The sequence below is a fragment of the Pituophis catenifer genome, unplaced genomic scaffold (assembly GCF_029215685.1).
Source record: "Pituophis catenifer annectens isolate HBS135680 unplaced genomic scaffold, rPitCat1.0.hap2 SCAF_3, whole genome shotgun sequence".
NCBI lineage: Eukaryota > Metazoa > Chordata > Lepidosauria > Squamata > Colubridae > Pituophis > Pituophis catenifer.
In genome coordinates, this window is record NW_027256883.1 from 73,028,816 (window position 1) to 73,049,567 (window position 20,752).

Genomic DNA, 20,752 nt, shown 5'->3' on the forward strand with positions numbered 1-20,752 from the left:
GTCTTTCTGAATGGATTATTATTTAGAAATCTGCATTTCTAAAAGCTGGCCTCCTCAGTTTCTGCTTGAGTCAGGGAGACTGGTGCTGGTTTCTGCCTCCCTTAAGATTTTTTCCCATTTCTCCTTTGGGGGAAATATTCTATCCTGCCTTTTTAATATTTCCCAAAACATTTCATTCTCTAGGAAGGTGGGTGGGTGCTGACTTTCTACAACATAGAATAGTACAGAGAACTGGGCAACTTGGAAAGCTTTATCCAAACAGTAATCGGATAAAGGATGATACATAGCACTCATGTTCCATACCAGAAAATTCCTTCATGATAGGATAAATATGGATCAAAGACTTAACTTTACTGAGGCATCCCTACAAGGGCATATATTCTGATAAAGTGTATACTGAAGTTTAAAAGATGATACCAAGTTCTAACATCCATGGAGTCCAAGCCCATCTCTAAACAAAGACATTTTTAGTGCATGTGGGGATTGTAGGGGTAGATGAGGTAGCTTCATGGATGTTAAGATTTCTAAAAGGACAGTGTAGGAAGACCTTGCAAGATGCAGAGAGGAAGTAGGCATCTTTGGAGTGGAAAAAATTCAGGATAGCTGAGGAGCTACGCTGTGAATCATTTTCCAGATATAGAAAGTGTTTGAGAATAAGAAAGCCCTGGAAGAGCAAATCAAGGTATTTATAAGTATACATCTCTCAATATATCCCCATTAATTTGCCAGTTATGAATGTCATGATATTTTTATACAAATACCAGGACAATCGTTTTCTGACAATGGAGTACTAGTTTTTATTCTTAACAGAACAAAGCCAAACTCTCCGTTTTTTCCTATTTCCACTTGGGAGACGATTAGGTTTTCTGCTTATAGAAGAGCTAGATCCACTTGCCCTGCTAATACAGGGGAGGGATGAGGAGGGAAACAGAGGACTGAGGTTATTGGGTTGGTAATTTGGTTAAAAGGGGCTGAAATGCACCCTGGCCTTTCTGGCCACGTTCTGCCCAGGGGCTGCACCTTTTACACCCTTGGATTAGAGAAAAATAATGCAATTTGAGAAGGGATTGACAATATTTTTCTGCAACAATTAGCAGTGTAGTGATTATTTAAATACTTAACCTATATAAGTAAATATAAATAGTCCTAGTTTAACAATTACTTATTTACCAACCATTTGAAGTTACGATGCCACTGAATGAGTCATATTTACAATAGGATCTCATAGTTGTGGCCATCACAGTGTCACCACAGTCAAGTGAATGTGATTTGGATTTTTGTCGACAAGGTCATACTTATAATTGTCACAGAATCCTGCAGTTACATCATCAACATTTGCGACTTTCATGCTAGCAAAGTCGATAAGGAAGCTGGCAGGAGGTTACAAATGGCAATCACACAATGTCACACTTCATGACATCGTGGGGCTTGCTTAATGATAACTGGAAGTGCCAGAACTGCTGTCACAAAGCAGTGTGATCACCTGATGTTGTGCTTTATGACCACATTGCTTAGCGATATAATTTTCTGTCCCAAATGTTGTCACTTCCTGTAATAAGAACAACAAAAGAGCAACACTGACTTGGAGGTATTCTTTGTCTAAGACAGTGAATTCCTTCCTGCTGCTTTTTCCTATCCTAGAACCAATGAGGATTAATAATCCTTTCTCAGGTCTTTGGAAAGGCCTAAGAGTGGATAAAAATGCCAAAATGCATTCTAAATAATGTCTGACTCCTGATCATAAATTAATGATTCACTTGGCAATTTGAGGTGCAAGGGTGACATCGTGTGGTTCATTCAAATACCACATTGTCTTGACATATGCTATCTGTGAAGCTAGTCCTCAACTATGACCACAACTGAGCCCAAAATTTCTGTGGCTAAGTGAAAAATTGGTTAAGGACGTTTTGCCCCATTTTATGACTTCTTTGCCACAGTTGTTAAGTGAATCAGTGCAATTGGTAAATTAGTAACATAGTTGTTTAGTGAAATTGATTTCCCCATTGATTTTGCTTGTCAGAAGGTCGCAAAAGGCGACCACGTGTCCCTGGGACACTGCAACCATCATAACTCGACTCGACTTTTCCTCCGCCACCCCCCGTCGCAGGGGTGTGGAACCAGTAAGATGGTTCCGCCCCAGGCGCCTGATGGAACCCGAAAGTTTCCTGATGGAGCTTGGGTCATTTCCCGCCTCCTTAGCCCACGATTCATCTGAGTCCCTTGTCGCGGCCTGGGAACAGGCTGCAGTGGGGGCCTTGGATCGAATCGCACCTTTGCGGCCTCTGATCCGATGCAGATCCCGGGCGGCTCCTTGGTTTACCGTGGAGCTCAGGGAAATGAAGCGTCGGAAAAGACGCCTGGAGGGTGGTTGGAGATCCTCCCGATCCGAGTCCGACCGAACACAACTAAGAACCCATATTAGGTCTTATCTTGTGGCGATGGAAGTGGCGAAACGTAACTATTTCGCCACTCTCATTGCATCTGCAGAAAATCGCCCAGCAGCCCTGTTTAGAGTGACCCGCTCCCTCCTTAATCAGGGAGCGAGGGAGGACCCCTTACAGGGCCGTGCTGAGGATTTTGCACAGTTTCTGCAAGATAAAATCACTCAGATTCGGACCGGGTTGGACTCCGACTGGACAGAGTCCGTTGAGGTGACAGGGCCTAGTCTCGGTGGAGACATCTGGGTTGAATTTGAGCCTGTTTCATTGGATGACGTGGACAGGGTTATGGGTAGGTTGGGGTCTTCTACATGTTTACTGGACCCTTGTCCCTCCTGGCTTGTTTTGGCAGCCAGGGAGGTGACTGGAGACTGGATCCAGGCTATTGTCAACGCTTCACTAAAGGAAGGGGTCTTTCCCGCTGCGCTTAAAGAGGCGGTGGTTCGACCCCTCCTTAAGAAGCCTAACCTGGATCCTGACATACTTAACAACTACCGTCCAGTCTCCAACCTTCGCTTTTTAGCGAAGGTTGTTGAGTCCGTGGTGGCACAGCAATTCCCTCAATTCCTGGAGGAAACTGACTACCTGGATCCTTACCAATCTGGTTTCAGGCGTGGCCACAGCACGGAAACGGCATTGGTCGCCCTAGTAAATGATCTCTGGCGGGCCAGGGATGGGGGTTGCTCCTCCATCCTGGTCCTTCTTGACCTCTCAGCGGCATTCGATACCATCGACCATGGTATCCTGCTGCAGCGGCTCAGGGGGATAGGGTTAGGAGGCACTGTTTTACAGTGGTTCTCCTCCTATCTCTCGGGCCGTCTGCAGTCTGTTTGGGCGGGGGGTCAGGGATCCTCCCAGAGGCCTCTCACTTGTGGGGTGCCTCAGGGATCGGTTCTCTCCCCTCTGCTCTTTAATATCTATATGAAACCGCTGGGTGAGATCATCCGTGGTTTTGGGGTGAGGTATCATCAATATGCTGATGATACCCAGCTTTACATCTCCACCCCTGACCACCCTAGGGATGCCCTTTCCGTGATGTCCCACTGCCTGGAAGCGGTGCGGGTTTGGATGGGGAGGAACAGGCTTAGACTCAACCCTTCCAAGACTGAGTGGCTGTGGATGCCGGCATCCCGGGATCTGGAGGTTCCATCCTTAATGATCAGAGGTGAAATCCTTGCTCCCTCCGACAGGGTCCGCAACTTGGGTGTCCTCCTGGATTCTCGGCTGTCTTTAGATGACCATCTGACGGCCGTAACCAGGGGGGCCTTCGCACAGGTCCGTCTTGTGCGCCAGTTGCGCCCGTTCCTAGACCGGGATGCCCTCGCCACGGTCACTCACGCCCTTGTTACCTCTAGGTTGGACTACTGTAACACCCTCTACATGGGGCTGCCCTTGGGATGTGTCCGGAGGCTTCAGCTAGTCCAAAATGCAGCCGCGCGGGTAGTTACGGGGGCGTCTAGATACTCCCGTGTAACACCTCTCCTGCGTGAGCTGCACTGGCTACCGGTGGCACTCCGGATACGTTTCAAGGTGCTGGTGCTCACCTATAAAGCCCTTCATGGCTTAGGCCCGGGGTACTTGCAGGACCATCTCCAGCCGTTCTCCCATCGTCCTGTGCGCTCTCACAGAGTCGGCCTCCTCAGGGTGCCGTCGGCCAAACAATGTCGGCTGACGACCCCCAGGGGGAGGGCATTCTCTGTGGGAGCCCCGACCCTCTGGAATGGATTGCCCACTGAGCTCAGGACAGCCCCCGACCTTCTTTCCTTCTGTCGCGAGCTGAAGACGTGGCTCTTCCGCCAATTAAACTGATCCGTTTGGGGGTACACTGGTATAATTTTAAATCGTTTTTAATTGGGTTACTGATTTTAATTTGGTATTGTATTGTGATTTGTATTGAAGTTGTCATTTTGTAAGCCGCCTTGAGTCCCTAGGGAGAAAGGCGGCATATAAATCGCAATAAATAAATAAATAAATAAATAAATAAATAAATAAATAAATAAAGATGAGTCAGTTGTCAAGCATCTGAATTTTGATCATGTGACCACGGGGATACTGCAATTGTGTGAAAAACAATCGTAAATCACGTTTTTCAGTGATGTAACTTTGAACGGTCACTAAATGAACTGTTGTAAATCGAGGACCACCTGTATTCATGCAATATTGCACCAGGTAGAGTAATGCAAAGAAGGAACTAAAAACCTTATTACAGGAAACCGCTAAAGGATAATTAGATATCATGGAAGTCTGGTGGGATGAGATTCATGATTAGAATATTACACTTAGACTTTTGATTTGTTCAAAACAAAAAACTAAAAATAGAGAGGCAAGGCAGTTGTTTATATAAAGAAGCCATATGTCCATAAAGAAATCCATGTCCCTAAAAATGGACCTCCATTAACATTTACAGGAAAAAGGAATGTTTTGTACAAGTGTCTTCTCTAGACACAGGAAGGGGACAATCTCTTTCTAAATCAATTCATAAATATCCCGGTATCTTCTTACTCATTTATACACTGGTAATCCAATAGATATATGATAATTCTTGTTGACAATTTTATTTCTTTCAGAATGCAGAAGAAGAAACCCACCAAATCCTAATCAATGAGAGGAATTCATGCATGGTCTGACAATGTCGGACATCTTAGGGGACAGCAATCATGCCACATTAGGAGTTCCAAATTACTTAGGGATAAAAAGCTAACAGGAATAAATCATTTCCCTGGACTTCAGAATTTAAATAAATTCAGGTAAAACTTTGCTACTGTATCATGGCTTGAAATCCTGAAGAAGAAACAGGTTAATAGCAATGGGGAGGGGCAATCCTGTTCTTATTGTCAAAGGCTTTCTCTTCATCTGAAAAACTCCATGCAGCTTGTTTGTTGTTCCAAATATTCCAAAATGTTCAACACATTTTTCTTTCTAATATGATCCTTTGTCTTTTATGTAAAAACCCACATTGATCATCATGAATGAATTCTTGCAAAATTTTCAGTCTTTCAGCTAGAATCATTATAAACAACTTAGAGTTGGAAGACAGAACATAGTGTTTCGTAGAGATTCTGAAAGTTTATCCTCAAAACCTTTACAGATTTTGTATTTTTGCATAGCCACATTAACCATTAATGCAGTATCTCTGTCTTGAAGTTTCAACATCTTTTCCTCTTTCTTTTCTAGCTCATATGCCAGCCATTTCCTGTGGGTTTTTTTCCCACAAAGTCAAAGGTTGAAGGTTTTTTTTTTTGCTTTACATGATTTATTTTCATATCATTTCCGTTAATAACATAGATAGCTGTTGCTGTAAAAGTTTAATTTGTTAAGAGAGATTTATCTTCTCTGGAAATTTCTTTAATCTTTTCTTTTGATCTCATCCAAAATATTTCGGGTTTTCTTTCGCCTCTTCTTCTTGAGTTATTATGTTTTATAAAGTAATCTCTAATAAAAGCTTTACTTGCATCCCAAGGCATTGTCAAATCAAGTTGTAGCACCTTATATTTAACTCATGGATTTTCCCTGCCATACAAATTTAGATATATCCTTTTGCCATTGTTTAAATGCTGCATCAGTTGTCAAAATAGGTATTGTTTGAAACAAAAACAACATTCTAGTTAAAATATTCATCTTAATCACAGAAATTCCTCTCAGTAATGAAAATTGTATTTTCACTTAACATATTTTGTTTACTTTCATTCCATGTCTTAATACAACTATTTTGGAATAATATACAATTCATATTTGCCATAGTGATACCCAACTATTTTGCCTTCTTCTCAATCTTAAAACCTAATTTGTTTATCAATTTGTTTGATCTTGAATTTTCATAGTTTTGTTAACATCTTCATCTATATTAATGTTAAAACCTGCTAATGAATCAAATTCTTTTGTCTATGTTTCAAATTCCTTTAAAGGATCTTTCAGAGCCAATATCAACTCATCTGCAAAAGCTCTTGATTTATAAATCTGTTTTTAAATCTTTACCCCCCAAATCATCTTATCCTGTTTTATGTCTCTAGTCAGTATTTCAAGAACCAAAATAAATGGGAGAGGGAACAATAGGCAGCCTTGTCTTGTTCCTTTTTGTATCTCACATGGTTTTGTTAGATGCCCATTAACAATTATTTGTGCTTTCTGTGAAGTATAAATCAATTTTACCCATTTTATAAAGTTATCTGCAAAATCCATATGTTCCAAACTTAAATAAGACAGAATTCTAATGGGCTCCGTTTTAAGTGGAGATTTTCAAACTGGAGCTGGAGTTGGAACCATTCCCTACAAGGAGCTTTGGTCAAATGACACCTAAAGTACCTTCAAAATTCTATAATCTATAATTTTGCAAATTGTTGGAAATCTTATCCAGATCACCTTCTGCTAGGCAAATGAGCAGGGGCAAGGATTCAATGAAATCCGTTTACCTTAGTTTTTCCCTATTCTTCCCACTGCGTTGACCTATTAATCCCATTATTCCATCCAGCATAATTAACCCTATTGTGGTTAATCAAAGTTGCAATGCAACATATCATGACATTCTAAGATTGGGAAGGGGTATGATATGCTGTGGGAATGAATGGAATGATTCAATAGAAACATTACAAATCTAAAAATGCACTGTTTTCACCATCACAAAATTTCTGCATCATTCTTTTTCTTAATATAAAGTTTTTTTAAATGGTAGATTAAAAACAATGAAAACTAATATAAAGTAAGAATAAAAAAGAAAGCTAAAAGTGCAAGAAAGGAGAAAAAAACTAAAAGAATAGGAAAGAAGATATAAAGAAGGAGCCTCCAATCTTATTTATAGCAATTTTAAATAAAATTATACATGTATCTCTTATTCTATGGTTACAATATAAAGTTCTTTCTACAATCTGTCCTGTCCAGTCATCAAAACCATAAATCATACATTCATTTTTCCTGTTTTATTGCAAAAAGTCTGTAAGGGCTTTTGATTTCCTGCATTAGTCTTGATGCCAAGAAAAGGATGGAAAATAAGACAAGATATTCAGTCTCTAATTCAATTTAGTTTTATTAATTGCCTCTGTACATCCCAAGATGGATAGGGAAAATACAGAAGCAAGTATTTGTGGGACAGAGTTTCAGAAAATATTTTCATCTTTTTGCATTCATCTCCCTGCTCTGTTTTCAAATGTCCCCAAAGTACCATTCTGGGACACAGTGAATAGGTTTCTCCTCCCAAATGGTCTGCAGCCGTTCGACCCATGAAGACAACATCTGTTTTCTTTTCTCTTCTGTCACATACTCGGAGGCAAAGCAGATCTGAGGGGAAAGGACACTGAAGCCACAGAAGTGCAAGATTCCATGCTGGAATTAAAAAGGAAGAGACACAGTAAAAGCCGTAATGTTTGGCTTGTGATTAGACCATGGTTGATGCAGTTAACAACAACAACAACAGCAATATTGTAAAGTTGAATTCACAGTAACTTTCAGGCAAAGTTGGCAAGAAGAAGCCAGGGATAAATTAAAAATACATTTGTAAATAAGCCCAGAGCTCCAAAGCCTTTGTAGATTTGTGTGGGGCAAGAAGTCCTTTAAGAATTCCAATCTCAGATAGGGTTTAAAGATAATTATCAGTATTTGGAACTCCACTGCACATAACAGGCCAAGTGGACCCTATTCCCTGGTATAATATATATGCAAACAATGATCTATTATGGCTATTCCAATAAATTTCTATGCAGCTCTCATGGATAACATGAGACATAGACATAGTGTCACGAGTGTTTTCAGAATTGCTGTGGCTACTTGATCAGTCACAAACAGTATGGATCCAATCAAGCCATCTCCTGTTTGCAATTAACTGCAAGCCTTCCCGCCCTAATTAATTGCAGGTTAACTCCCCATATAAGCACAGACCTTTCTGCTTGCTATTTGGGCCTAGACGCTGTTTAGGCCTAGATGCAGAGCCAGTGCTGAAGCACCTGGACGCAGAGCCCAGAGCAGAGCTGCAGAAGGGAGGAGAACTCAGCTAAGGAGTCCCAATGGCTGCAGCAGAAAAGGAGCCGAAGAGCTGTGTAAAGATACTCCCACGGAGCTAGCTGCAACTGTGAGTTGAGATAGCTCGGAGCCTTTTGAAGTCTCCAATTTCGGCTTGCCTTTTGCTGAGTTGAAGCACGCAAGCCAACATCTGAACTGTTGCTACTGTTGGAGCTACAATTGTGGGGAGAGCTGGACAGTTTCCCTCCCAGGAGCTTCAAGCCACGTTTGCTGATTGAATTGTTTTTCACAGGTGACTTTTAGCTGTGAAGCTTACGCTGCTGCCCTTCTACCACCTCGATGATGTATCGACACCGAAGCTGCTTAATGTCATGTTAGTTTTTTCTTATGGACTGTTTCGGTATTGTGGAGAGGAATTTAGGGAGATGGTCTGGCTTCATTTAACCAAGATAAGACTTTGTTGTTAATGTACCTTTTTTAAAGATATAGTGTTTTTTAAACATTTTCAAGTAAAGTATATTTTTATACAAGACTCCTCTGCTAGTTTTATTTCAGTTCTAGTGTGTCTGCTTGTGAGCTGGTTTACGGTTCGGGGACAACCCTCAACCCCATCCTGACACATAGCCTGTTCATGACACTTCTCAACCATGTGAAACATACAGGCTTAGTACAATTATAGTTCACAACTTTATCATCAACCTGACTGAAACATCTATACACCCATTTATCCACCTGCCATTCCATAAACCATTCCAATCAACCAACTGTGAGTGACTTAGAACACCCTAAATTTGTAATTAAAAACAAATGCACAATCAATTTTTAAACTTTTACCAATACGTTAGCCTATAGAAAAGGACTATTTAAATATCATTGTTCTATAACATGGGTGTCAACCAGTAGTGGGTTGCAAAACCCATCGCTACTGGTTTGCTTGTGCACATGGGTGCACTTGTGCTTGCACGCGATGCTTCTGCGCATGCACAGAAGCATCCAGCACAGATGGGCGGAGCCTCCCGCTGCCCCCACCGCTACCAGTTCGCCAATCCGGGTAGACCTGGTAACAACCCACCACTGGGACCCCCCTGGAAATGTTAAAGGACCGGCCTGTAGTGCCTCTGCCAGTGAAAATGGGAGCTCGGAAGAGCCACATGCAGTCGTTCCATTTTTGCTGGCAGAAGGTTGCAGGAGGCTGTCACAGCTGAAAAAGTAGCTCGGGAGCCCATTTTTGCTGCCAGAGCACCTGAGCCACCACAGGCACCCCTGAAATGAGTGAGGTGGCCATGTCCATCACAGCCTGAGGTCAAACACAGCCCATAAGTGTCCCTCAATGAAATAGAGTTTGACACCCCTGTTCTATAACTTCCATTAATTCAGGCAATTGGCTGTATTGGCTGAGACTAAAAGCAGTCGTAGTTCAGCAACTAATGCAAACTGAATGGAACTGAAAACTTGAGTTCAAAATGACCCAATTCAACTATAAATCTCATGTTCAGTGCTTAATGAGTGTTCCAGTTCTATTCCCGCCACTGCAGAAGTATTCTGAGCACTAACCTGGACACCCTTTTGAGCTTGAAACACTATTAGAATTATTGGAGCAGAGTTGGGACACTCCTATGAATTTGGGATGTTTTGCCCATCCCTATTAAAGGGCCAAGAAGCTGAACTTTATTTAGCCACCTGAGCTTTATTTAGCCACCTTTGTTTCCCTAAATCAATGGCTGTAGACTGGCCAGCCTTCATATTCCATGTAAGCCAGTATTTGAGGAAAGGAAAAGGAAAAGAATTTGCTCTGAAGACCTTTCTGTCTCAGTTCCCTTGTGCATAGGATCTACTTCTCCAAAACACTAATACTAACATGAAAATATTTTTATGTTCTCAATTCTGCTTTATTTTGGAAGGTCATTGGCAAAAGCAACATATTTGGAAACATAAAAGGACACTGGCCGTTTACTGATCATGTTATTCTTCATGTTGTGGGCAGAGGAAAGAAAAGCCAATGCCAAGAAATTCCTCCAATTATGTTTTGAAGCCCTAATCATATAGAGGGAAAGTAGGACTGCTACCTCTGCTCATACCATAACTACTCATTCATGAAGGCCAAGTCCATATTTCTAGGATTCTTGTTCACAAATTGCTGACTGGAAGATCTAGAAGCTGCAGTCCCAACAGACCCACCACATTGAGGAAGACCACAAAGCAAGAACAAGAACATTGATTGGTTGGGGGAAACAGACATTGCCCAGTGGTGAGAGTAGCTGAATGCTTGTATCAGTCAGCTGCACAGCATGCTTGCTATAACTGGCTGACTGGGATCTGTTGAAGAATTGAAAGAGGAGTTCAGTCCCTATCTAATTCTCCAGAAGCCAAGCCTGAGCTAGCATTTACATTTGGTCTCCACATACCTGCATGGGCCAAAGAAGATAACGAATATTACCACTGGGTCCTCTCTTTGAATACATTTCTTCATCTCCTCCAGTGGTAAATGAAAGCAAGCCTAATTTATTCTGTAATGGAACACATGTTTTATGTATATATTCTTAATCAACACTCAATACAACAAAACAAAGCCCTCACAGTGCAACATACAGGATACAGCATAAACCACAACCAAGTTACATAGCAATGTGATTATTTTTAAAAGTAGAACAATATCCTTTAGAATAAATTAGAATAACAACATTTCAGAAAGCTGCATTATGCTTTAAAACTGCTTTAAAGGCCAGTTTCAAATACTGATTTGACAGAGCTACTGTATATAATTAGAACTTATGAAAAGTCCACAAACAGCCATCTACAAGGTCAGCCAATTGACTGCCAGTTGAACCAAACTTCATTAACAGGCTATAAGTTTCCATAGGTGAACTCAGGTTAATATGCTAATTATAGGTTGAGTGCATCTGAAATACATTTCGTCATTGTAGGGTTTTTTCAAGTTCTTTATTTTGAAGCCAATTTTTCATGCAGTTTAATTTTCGAGATCTTTAATTTGCCACAGATTCAGTGAAAACTTTTTCCCAGTATTTCTAGTAGTAATTAAGTTGTAAGGCAATTTTTGATGTTGCACTGATTCATGTATAGCCTTTCTTAGGAATTTTTTTTTCAAATGTGCCAATTTCTAGAAAACTGAGCACTGCTAATAAAAAAAAAACACATTTGTAAAGAAAGGCTATAACTGGCTGGCTATATCTACTATCATGATTCTGCAGGAAGTTCACACTTTATATTGTGCAGTTTTAGCAGTGTTATGCCTCATATGAATAATCACCACGATCAATTCTTGAGGATTTGTTAAAATAGATTTAAAAGGAATGTGGTGCCACAAAGAGTTCTTAATGAAGTTTATCAACCTTAAATCAAATTTCCAGAATGCTTATAAGACTTTCTACACAACCTGTCACATTTAGTATAAATGCTTTATGTAACACTGATGAAATTCCTTTGCTATTAAATATTGATGTAATCTACCTTCAGAGGTAGATTACATGAAAATTTAATTCTGGGAGTTGAAGTCCACACATCTTAAAGTTGCCAACCTAGATGCTTTACCTAGAAATGACTGACCTTGCTTGGGTCTGCAACAGCGGTGAAATGCTCCCGGTTCGGACTGGATCGCTCAATCCGGTAGCGATGGAGGCGGGTGGTTCGGAGAACCGGTAGCAAAAATCCCTGCCCCCCCCCATTGCCCAGCTGAGTCACGCAATCATCAGAGGCTTTTTTTTAATTTTTAAAAGCATTTTTTCTACAACTCTTTTGTTGAAAAAATGCTTTTTAAAGTAAAAAAAAAGCCTCGGATGATTGTGCGGCTCAGCTGGGATCGTCAGAGGCTTAAAAAAAAAAGCCTGTGCCAATCAGGCAAGTCAGCTGGGATCGCCTGGACTATTGTAACGCTCTCTACATGGGGCTCCCCTCCCCTTGAGGAGCACTCGGAGGCTCCAACTGGCACAGAGTGCGGCCGCGCGGGTGGTGATGGGAGCGACGTGGCGCTCCCATGTAACACTTCTCCTGCGCGAGCTGCACTGGCTCCCGGTGGTCTTCCAAGTGCGCTTCAAGGTTTTGGTTATCACCTTTAGAGCGCTCCATGGCTTAGGACCTGGTTATTTACGGGACCGCCTGCTACCACCAATAGCCTCCCACCGACCAGTACGCTCCCATAGAGAGGGGCTCCTCCGGGTGCTGTCGGCCAAACAATGTCGACTGGCGGCCCCCAGGGGGAGAGCCTTCTCTGTGGGGGCACCTACTATCTGGAACGAGCTCCCCCCGGAGATATGGAGGATCCCGGATCTGCGTACTTTCCGTCGCGCGCTCAAGACTTTCTTATTTCATCAAGCTGGCCTGACCTAAGTCTTTCCCCTTTTTAAATGGAAATTTTAAATTTGGTTTTAAATTATTGGGGTTTTAAATTTGTTCAGCCAAATTATTTAATTTGTTTTATTTTATTTTAAATTTTGTATCTATATGTTTTATTCTATGGCTGTTAACCGCCCTGACTCCTTCGGGAGTAGGGCGGTATATAAATTCAATAAAATAAATAAATAAATAAATAAATAAATAAATAAATAAATAATCGTCAGAGACTTTAAAAACATTTTTTTTACAACCTCTTCAGCCGAAGAGGTTTTAGAAAAAATGGTTTTAAAAGTAAAAAAAAAAAAATTGGCTATGCCCCCTCAGTCATATTACCCCCACCACCACCAAGCCACGTCCACAGAACCGGTAGTAACAAATTTTACATTTCACCACTGGTCTGCAGTCAGGTTGATATGTGTGACTATTCTGTTTGTGAAATACATTCCATAGTTGAAGGGTTTATATTATTATATCTCCTATTTTTATTTGTTTCCTAATTATACTTTGTTAGTTATCTTCAATATAGATACAAAGATATATATACAAAGATAGTAATATCAGTAAAATCTTAGTTTAATGTATATTTATAGGCCACCTACCTTGAGTAAACCAGATTCATAACACTTTGGGAAATCATGAGCAAATCCTTGGACTAAGACTCTGTCCATCCAGCCCTTCAGGATGGCTGGCACGCTGAACCAATATAAAGGAAACTAGATAGGAATACAAGAAAGGAGTAATATCTTTGGTTTTAAAATGTCCCATAGACACCAACTTCTTCAGAAAGGCAACAATTGAGCAGGAAGCATTGCAAATAAATATAAATTAACAAAGTCTGGCATTATTATTAAACACTGTGCCTCTAACATGGATCCTTCTAGTTGAGTATAGTGATTGGCCAAACATACCAAAGGTCAGATAGATCCCTTCAGCAAATGTTTTTATCTACATCAAAGATGAGGAACTATGGCCTCTTTATGACTTGTGGACTTCAACTCCCAGAATTCCCGAGCAGCATGGCTGGCTCAATAATACTGAGAGTTGAAGTCCACAAATCATAAAAGGGCCATAGTTTCCCCCCCCTGATCTACATCATCTAAAACAATCGTTTTCCTCAGCTTGTTCAATAATCTTTTAAAAATATCTGCCTTTCTTCGAAAACAAAACCAAATTTATCTATAAGGCACTAGTTGGGAAAGTTTAATCAAAATAGATTAATCTATTGAACTCACTCCCAACCTAATACTCCCTAGATACATGGATGCAGACACTCTCTGTCCCAACCAACTTGACCCCAGTTGGATAGCCAAAATGGAAGATGGATTTCAACACATGTGGAGGACAGGTAGCTCAGAATTTTGAAAAACACACTGACCAGCACCTATTGGACCAAAATTTAAGGGATATTTTGAAAGTTCTTAGATGATATGATCAAAGCAAGCACAAACCTAAAATTTCCCTACATCCCAAAGTCCAAAGAGTTGCATCAACAGGATCTAAGCTCTTAAACCAATTTGATCCAGCACTGGAAGTCTCGCAAAATAAGCTTTTGAAAAAATAATGACCTGGAAAATCACCAAGTCGGCTTTGCTCACTTTCCTTTGCTCCTCAGTCAAATCTTCAGTCAGACATCCATTTTCATAAGCTTTCCAAGCCTCAATTCCATAATTAAAATGATCAGGATTGTATAGGTCACCTATAGGCACAACATAACACACAGTCTAGTTGCATTTGAAGAGTTGCCATCCCAGTCTTTTTTTTTTTTTTTTTTTTTGTAGTATACATCTTTTTCCATATAGAACTCTTGTACTACAGTAAAATGTATTCTTGGGACCCTTTCTTGGGAACACAAATGTACTTCTGCCTCATCAGTGGTGCCTACCAACTATGTCCTTCCTTGTCGTTCTTGGCTCAAATTGCATTTCATATAAGTCTGAAACAGTGACGCTACAGCCTTGCTTCTTCAGTTCTTCCACCGTCAAGGTTTTAAATGAACCATTTAGAGATTTGGGCTCTTGGTCTGCGTACACAATCAATACTTCTTTCCCTGATGCTTAAAAAGGAGAAGAAAAGCAATATTTACCATATTTTTCAGAGTATAAGACGCACCTACCTTTTTTGTTTTGTTTTTTTATAAAAAGTTTTTATTTTTTATTTTTTAGACAAACACACATACAAACATACAATGTATTTTCTTTGAACAGAGTATTTGGCCGGTTCACAAATTTAAACAGTGTTTAGTCATTTCAATTAAATTTACAATTTCTATATTTCCTTTTTGCCATATTTATTCCTCATCTATTTTTTTTAAAAAAACCAATATTACCCTTCATCCTCATCTCTAATCTTAATCAAATTCAATTTTTCCCTTCTATTCTATATTATACCCCTTCCCATTGTCTTCTATTTTTATATCCTTCCTCACATTGGTTAATTATGTAATATTAGTTATTTAATACAAATTCAACATTTTAATATAAATCAATTAGTTATATAACTATCTTTTTTGTATATTAATCAATATGAACATGAATATTCCAATTATTTCCATGCAATTCAATTTCTTACAAATCAATTAATTATATTTACCAATAATAATAAACCAAATAATTTCCCCCATATATTCCTCCAAACCACAACTTAACCATTTCTGCTTTCAACACAATAAACAATTAATAGTATCTCAATTATTACAATTCCCTAGTTAAATAGAGCTTTCCCCTTGTTACTCATTTTCACATCGTAAACTCTCCCAATAACCCAAATAGTTTTGCCCATTTAATCCTCCAAATCACAACTTAATCATTTCTACTTTCATCACAATATATAATTAAAAATATTTCAATTGTTACAATTTCCCTAATTAAATTTAAAAATGTTCTAGCTGTTATCCAAGCTACAACTTAATCCTTTTTACTTTCACCACCATATACCATTAAAGGTATTTCAATTGTTACAGTTTATACTTATTCATATTTCTAAAAAAAATAAAAAATAAAAACTTATCATTGTCTAGATTTCAAAAATACAAAGACAAATATTCCAATTATTATTCATTGCATTTTTACAATCATGATTTCCCATTTATTTCTTACTACTATTCATATTTCAATTCTAAATATGTATAACATCTTTCTCTTTCATTTCTTTTTCTTTTTCTCCCTTCCCATTTTTGTTTTTGCCTTTTTCTTTCTCCTTTTTTTCTTTTTTCTTTTAAAATCTTGAACTCTCCTCTTTTGCCCTAAATTTCCCATTGTTTGCACCTACCTTTTTTAGTGAGGAAAAAGAAGAAAAAGAAATCTCCCTCTGCCTCTGCCTAATTTTTCCTTGCAGCAAACAGCAAACAGCCTGCTTTACTTTCAGTTTTGTTTTCAGCATAGTTTGATTAGCACAAGGGGAAAAAAATCTGCTCCAGCACTCTTTGCAGCAAGCAGCAGAGCCCTGTGCAAAACAGCTGAGGGCAAATTAGCTGAGAGTCGGGAGGCCAATCTAATCAATTTGTGCTAATTAGCCTATGCTGAAGCTGAAAGGAGCTGTTTTTTCTTGCTGCTTGCTTGCAAGGAGGTAACTGCTGCGAGGCACAGGCCAAGGGGTGGGGGCCAGTGGGTGGGCAGGGCTACATATGGTGTATAAGATGTACCTAAATTTTCACCCCCTTTTGGGGGGGAAAAAGGTGCATCTTATACTTTCCTCGCACAAGCACGAAGCCGAAGACACCAGCCTGAAGATGACGAGTGGGACCTCGTCGAAACATTGCCAAGATACTCTCAATCTTACACAGGAATACACCAAAACTTGCATATATGTATATATGTATATGTATATGTATATGTATATGTATATGTATATGTATATGTATATGTATATGTATATATAATATAAAACAAGGCAATCTGTTTGTTACCCACTGATACCACCTCTGTGCTAGTTCCCTGACCCAGCTAACTTTTTCCCTTATCATTTCTTTAAAAAATAAAATAGAAAGATGGTTCACTGTACCTTTATTTTCCTAAAGGCTTTTGAATTCCTCCTAGACCTCATGGCATTTTAGGAAATAAAAATATTAGGTGGCTGAAATTTATAAATATCACCCTGTACAAACACACATAATGACCATTTGGGGAGAACATCCATAGTATTCTCTAATAATCTGCCCACCAGTCCAGTCCCTATGGAAAATGAGGGGATCTATGAGGACATCTTAATTCTTGCCCTCTCCTTTAACAGAAATATGATAAAAGGCAGTACAACTTACCTGCCATTTTTTTCAACACCCTGCAACAGTTTGTCACAGTTATGGTTTTCAAAGATTCTTGTCAAGATTGCTACAAAAAGAAAGATACTAAATTCCTTTCTTTGGTTTTCAAAAACAAACATTACTTGAAGCTGGCCATCTTGATGTACTAATAATGAGAAAGAACCACAGGAAAAAAAAACAATAGACACACAAACTTAAGCACAAGAGCATCAGCAGAAATATCCTAACTTAATAGCTCTTGGCAGTAGAAAAGGAAGCATCTCCTAATTCCCTCTCCTTCATTCCTATCCAAGTCCTAAAGCAAAGCAAAGCAAAGCAAAGTAGATTCAGTTTCTCAAGATCTCTGGAGTAGGATCCACCACCTGGAAAAAGGGGAATGAGAGGTTGCTGCTTTTTGCATCCTGATAGGAATGTGGATTCTAGGGAAATGGGAGTCAATGGGAGATCAAACACAGTCTTATGGAGCTTCTGCTAAAAGTTATGGGTCAACCCCAATTTAACAGAAGTGAAACATTCAACACTTAAGTTGCTGCAACTATTGGAGTAAGAAAAACCAGGACAATGCTAGCTTATCCTTCCCTGTTTCTTCTCCACACTTGAGGATACATGGTGTCAAACTAAACGGGAGTAAATTCAGTGGATTATTGGTTTATATTCATAATAAACTCACACCACCCCCCATCTGTTTATTATACCTAAGGCACAAAACATCTAAAGAAATAGTTTGCCTATCAGAAGGGATGCGATCCAATCTGCCACAGCCTAGAATGCAAGGTCAAGAAGAGGAAATTATTCAACCTACCTACCAGAAAATTAAAAAAACCAAAACAAAACCTTTCAAAGTGTAAACATTCTCACCCACTTTCCGTTTATGCAGTTTTCCCTTACCGCACCGTTGAGTAACTTTCGAGTGTTTAAACACAAATATCGCCACGGATGAGTTCGGATTCCTGCAATAAAGCACATTAACAGTGCCGTTTTATACTGTATTTCACGCTTAACTCAGAAGTAAACAACTCCGTCCATTTCCGTGACTTTACTTCCAGGTAGCCGGCTTTCTACCTCCGGTCATTCGAAATAACCCGCGCTGAGTATTATTAGTACAGTTAGTTTACGGATCAAATAAGGGTTAGTAAATAATGATTAATGCATAAGTATGTTTAAAGCGTTGGCTGCAACGAGTATTTCCAATGAATATAGAATTACTTATTTCTGAGTAAGACAGCATGTACCATTGGACTATGGGACCATCTAAGATATTTGGATGAATTGCAATAAATGTTAATAAAAAAAAACAGTTTAGGTTCCCCCTTTTATACTATTCCCAGCTTTCTCAAACTCTAAATTTAGAATTTTCTTTCTTTCTTCTTCTTCTTTTTGCAAGCCAGTTTCCTTACTTGAAACTCGTATTGGCATATTAAGAAAACCTAACAACAGAATATAATCAAAATTCTTAATAAAAAATTGTATAGGAGAAGATACTACCAGAATACCAGGCGGACAGGATAGGATCGGATCTTCTAAGCAAGACAGGATCGATATACTTAGTGCGACTAGTAGTGCCTGGCAATTAAAACAACCGGAGTGGTGGGTCCGCCCCTTCCTTAGTCACGGCTCACAATTATATATTTGGAGCGTGTGATTGATTGTTTTCGCCGTTCTGAATTGCCTTGTCAAGCGTAACTAAATTGCAGTTTTCCTGCTTGTAGTAGAGAGGGGCGGGGGAGGGATATTTCAATTAAAATGAGATTTCTGTGGAACAGCAAGTGAAGTAGATAGAAACCTTGTGCGGCCGATGGGTTCACAGGACAACCGGACCGAAAAGGCAGTGCGTGAGCATTCGTGGATTGGTATGTGGTGTGACTGTGAATCCAGCTGATGTGCACAAGTCCCAGCAAACTAGGAGGGCTGAGTTCGCACAACATGCTAAACTAAAATATATTTGGCTAATTCGTGGTTCAGTGTACTGTGCAAACCAACCTAACCCTGTTAAATTTATGATTCAGTATGTGTGGTACTTCTTTAATTCAATGCACCACAAAAGAATTAACTGAATTAAGGTGTCACAGCTAATTTTCACTAGGTCTCATGATTAGATAAATATGCATAGAACAACTAGTCAGAGCCTCATCATCTGAGGCAGTGGAAGCTGCCTTCTTACTGTTTTCCAAATAATTTGATATTCAGAACATGATTATTAATATTTTCTCTGTTTAGAACTATTGCATGAGCAATACAAGCCTTACAAATCATAGAATCGGGATGAGAAAAAGTTTTGGTGAGCTTCTAGTCAAATGCCCAGTCCAGAACAGGAATTTTCAGGCCCTCCCCATCAAAGGCTAGCCAGCCTTTTCTTGAAAATCTCCAGTGATGGCACACACACACACACACAAAACTTCTGGAATTGTGGACATACAAGAAATGAGGGCAGGCTGAGAATAGTGAGTGGCTTGCTATGAGCTCTCCTGCCTTCTTGGATCTTTGAATCTGGCACTTCTCAGGCTGAAATAGGACTGAAAAAAACCTCATAAATAAGGAGCAGTAGTCAAGAAACGTGACTTGAAACTACATATTTATATTCTGCTATTTCACTACGTGCCTCAGAGCAATATTGGTGTCTGCTCAGTCTTAGTATAAGTTACAGAGTACCTGGCTCAGAAATTCAACTAAGCTGTTGTTTGTTTAACAGTAATGTATTGACCAAGTATAGTAGGCAAAAGGAATAACTGGAGGAACAAGAGGAAGAGTCCAAGGCAACAGTCTGATAAAAAGAAATATGGATCCAGGATAGAAATGCAATTTGATAAATGGAAAAATTTAATAAAGTATATTTAAAAAAAAAAAGTAATTTGATAAAGCAGCTCAGACAGACCCTCTCTAGTTTTCCCAAAGGAAAAAAAAAGAGGGGGGGCACATTCAGACTTGCAAGATTCTGCTAATCTTATAATAAAAGTAGTATTAGCATTCATATCTTTCTATTTTTGAATAGATCTATTCTGAAGGGCTAACTTCTACTAGATGAGTAGGGAACTGCTACTAGATGAATGAGGGAACCCACTTTATAACCAACATTGGATGTCAATTTAGCTCTCATGAATCCTAATTTGGTAGACCAAAGACCTCAAACTGGCTTCTCCAGTCTTATAAGATTTACAGCTATTTTATTCCAGCTATTTTTTTTATTGTTTTGAAATTATAATTACATTAATTCTTGTAGCTACATTTAATTTTTGAAAAAATCAGGGTTGATATCACATTCAGGATTTTCCTACTTGATAATATCATCTATGAAACTGTTAGGCGAACCATGAGGAAATCGAATTACAACTTAGTGTAGTTAATTAATTAAAACTCATTGTGTTTCCAAATTCTATTTAAAAGGCTAGAGATCATTTTCGGCCTTTAAGAACAATGCACTCAGAGTACAAAACAAAATAATAAATCAGGATATCTGTAATAAAATCAGTTTTTATGAAATGCTCTCTTGCAATTGCCGAGCTACTGTCCCATCATCCTCCACAAGTGTATTTTTCCTTCCTGGATCTCAACTCCATTGAGCTGATTTAGTCCTCACCAAGTTGTTTTGTCAGGATGACCCTACTATAAAATTTTTAAAAATTATTGTTAAGATGATTTGTTCATCTGCAAACCTTGAGATTCCCCAAGCCTGCTTGTTTTTATGTGGATACAGTTGCTTTTATTATTATTATTATTATTATCTAATTAAATAGAAGGAACAATATCGTTAACAGTTCCT

The 20,752-nt window shown here is 39.2% G+C and overlaps 1 protein-coding gene across 5 annotated transcripts; it reads right to left on the minus strand.

Annotated features, from left to right (window-relative positions):
- Positions 1-7,440: 7,440 nt before the first annotated feature.
- NQO2 (N-ribosyldihydronicotinamide:quinone dehydrogenase 2) lies at positions 7,441-18,563 on the minus strand. Of its 5 annotated transcripts, XM_070940735.1 has the most exons (9): positions 18,481-18,563; positions 17,854-17,945; positions 16,993-17,062; positions 16,737-16,773; positions 14,620-14,790; positions 14,303-14,433; positions 13,337-13,450; positions 10,793-10,894; positions 7,441-7,754 (listed from the first exon to the last, which is right to left on the minus strand). In XM_070940735.1, the coding sequence occupies exons 5-9, from the start codon at positions 14,657-14,659 to the stop codon at positions 7,575-7,577; spliced, it is 567 nt and encodes a 188-aa protein (XP_070796836.1). In that variant the 5' UTR covers positions 14,660-14,790; positions 16,737-16,773; positions 16,993-17,062; positions 17,854-17,945; positions 18,481-18,563; the 3' UTR covers positions 7,441-7,574. The 5 variants fall into 5 exon arrangements, with proteins under 5 accessions (XP_070796836.1, XP_070796834.1, XP_070796831.1 ...); XM_070940733.1 differs by lacking the exon at positions 16,737-16,773 and having other exon boundaries at positions 17,884-17,945; XM_070940730.1 differs by lacking the exon at positions 16,737-16,773.
- Between the last annotated feature and the right edge of the window lie 2,189 nt (positions 18,564-20,752).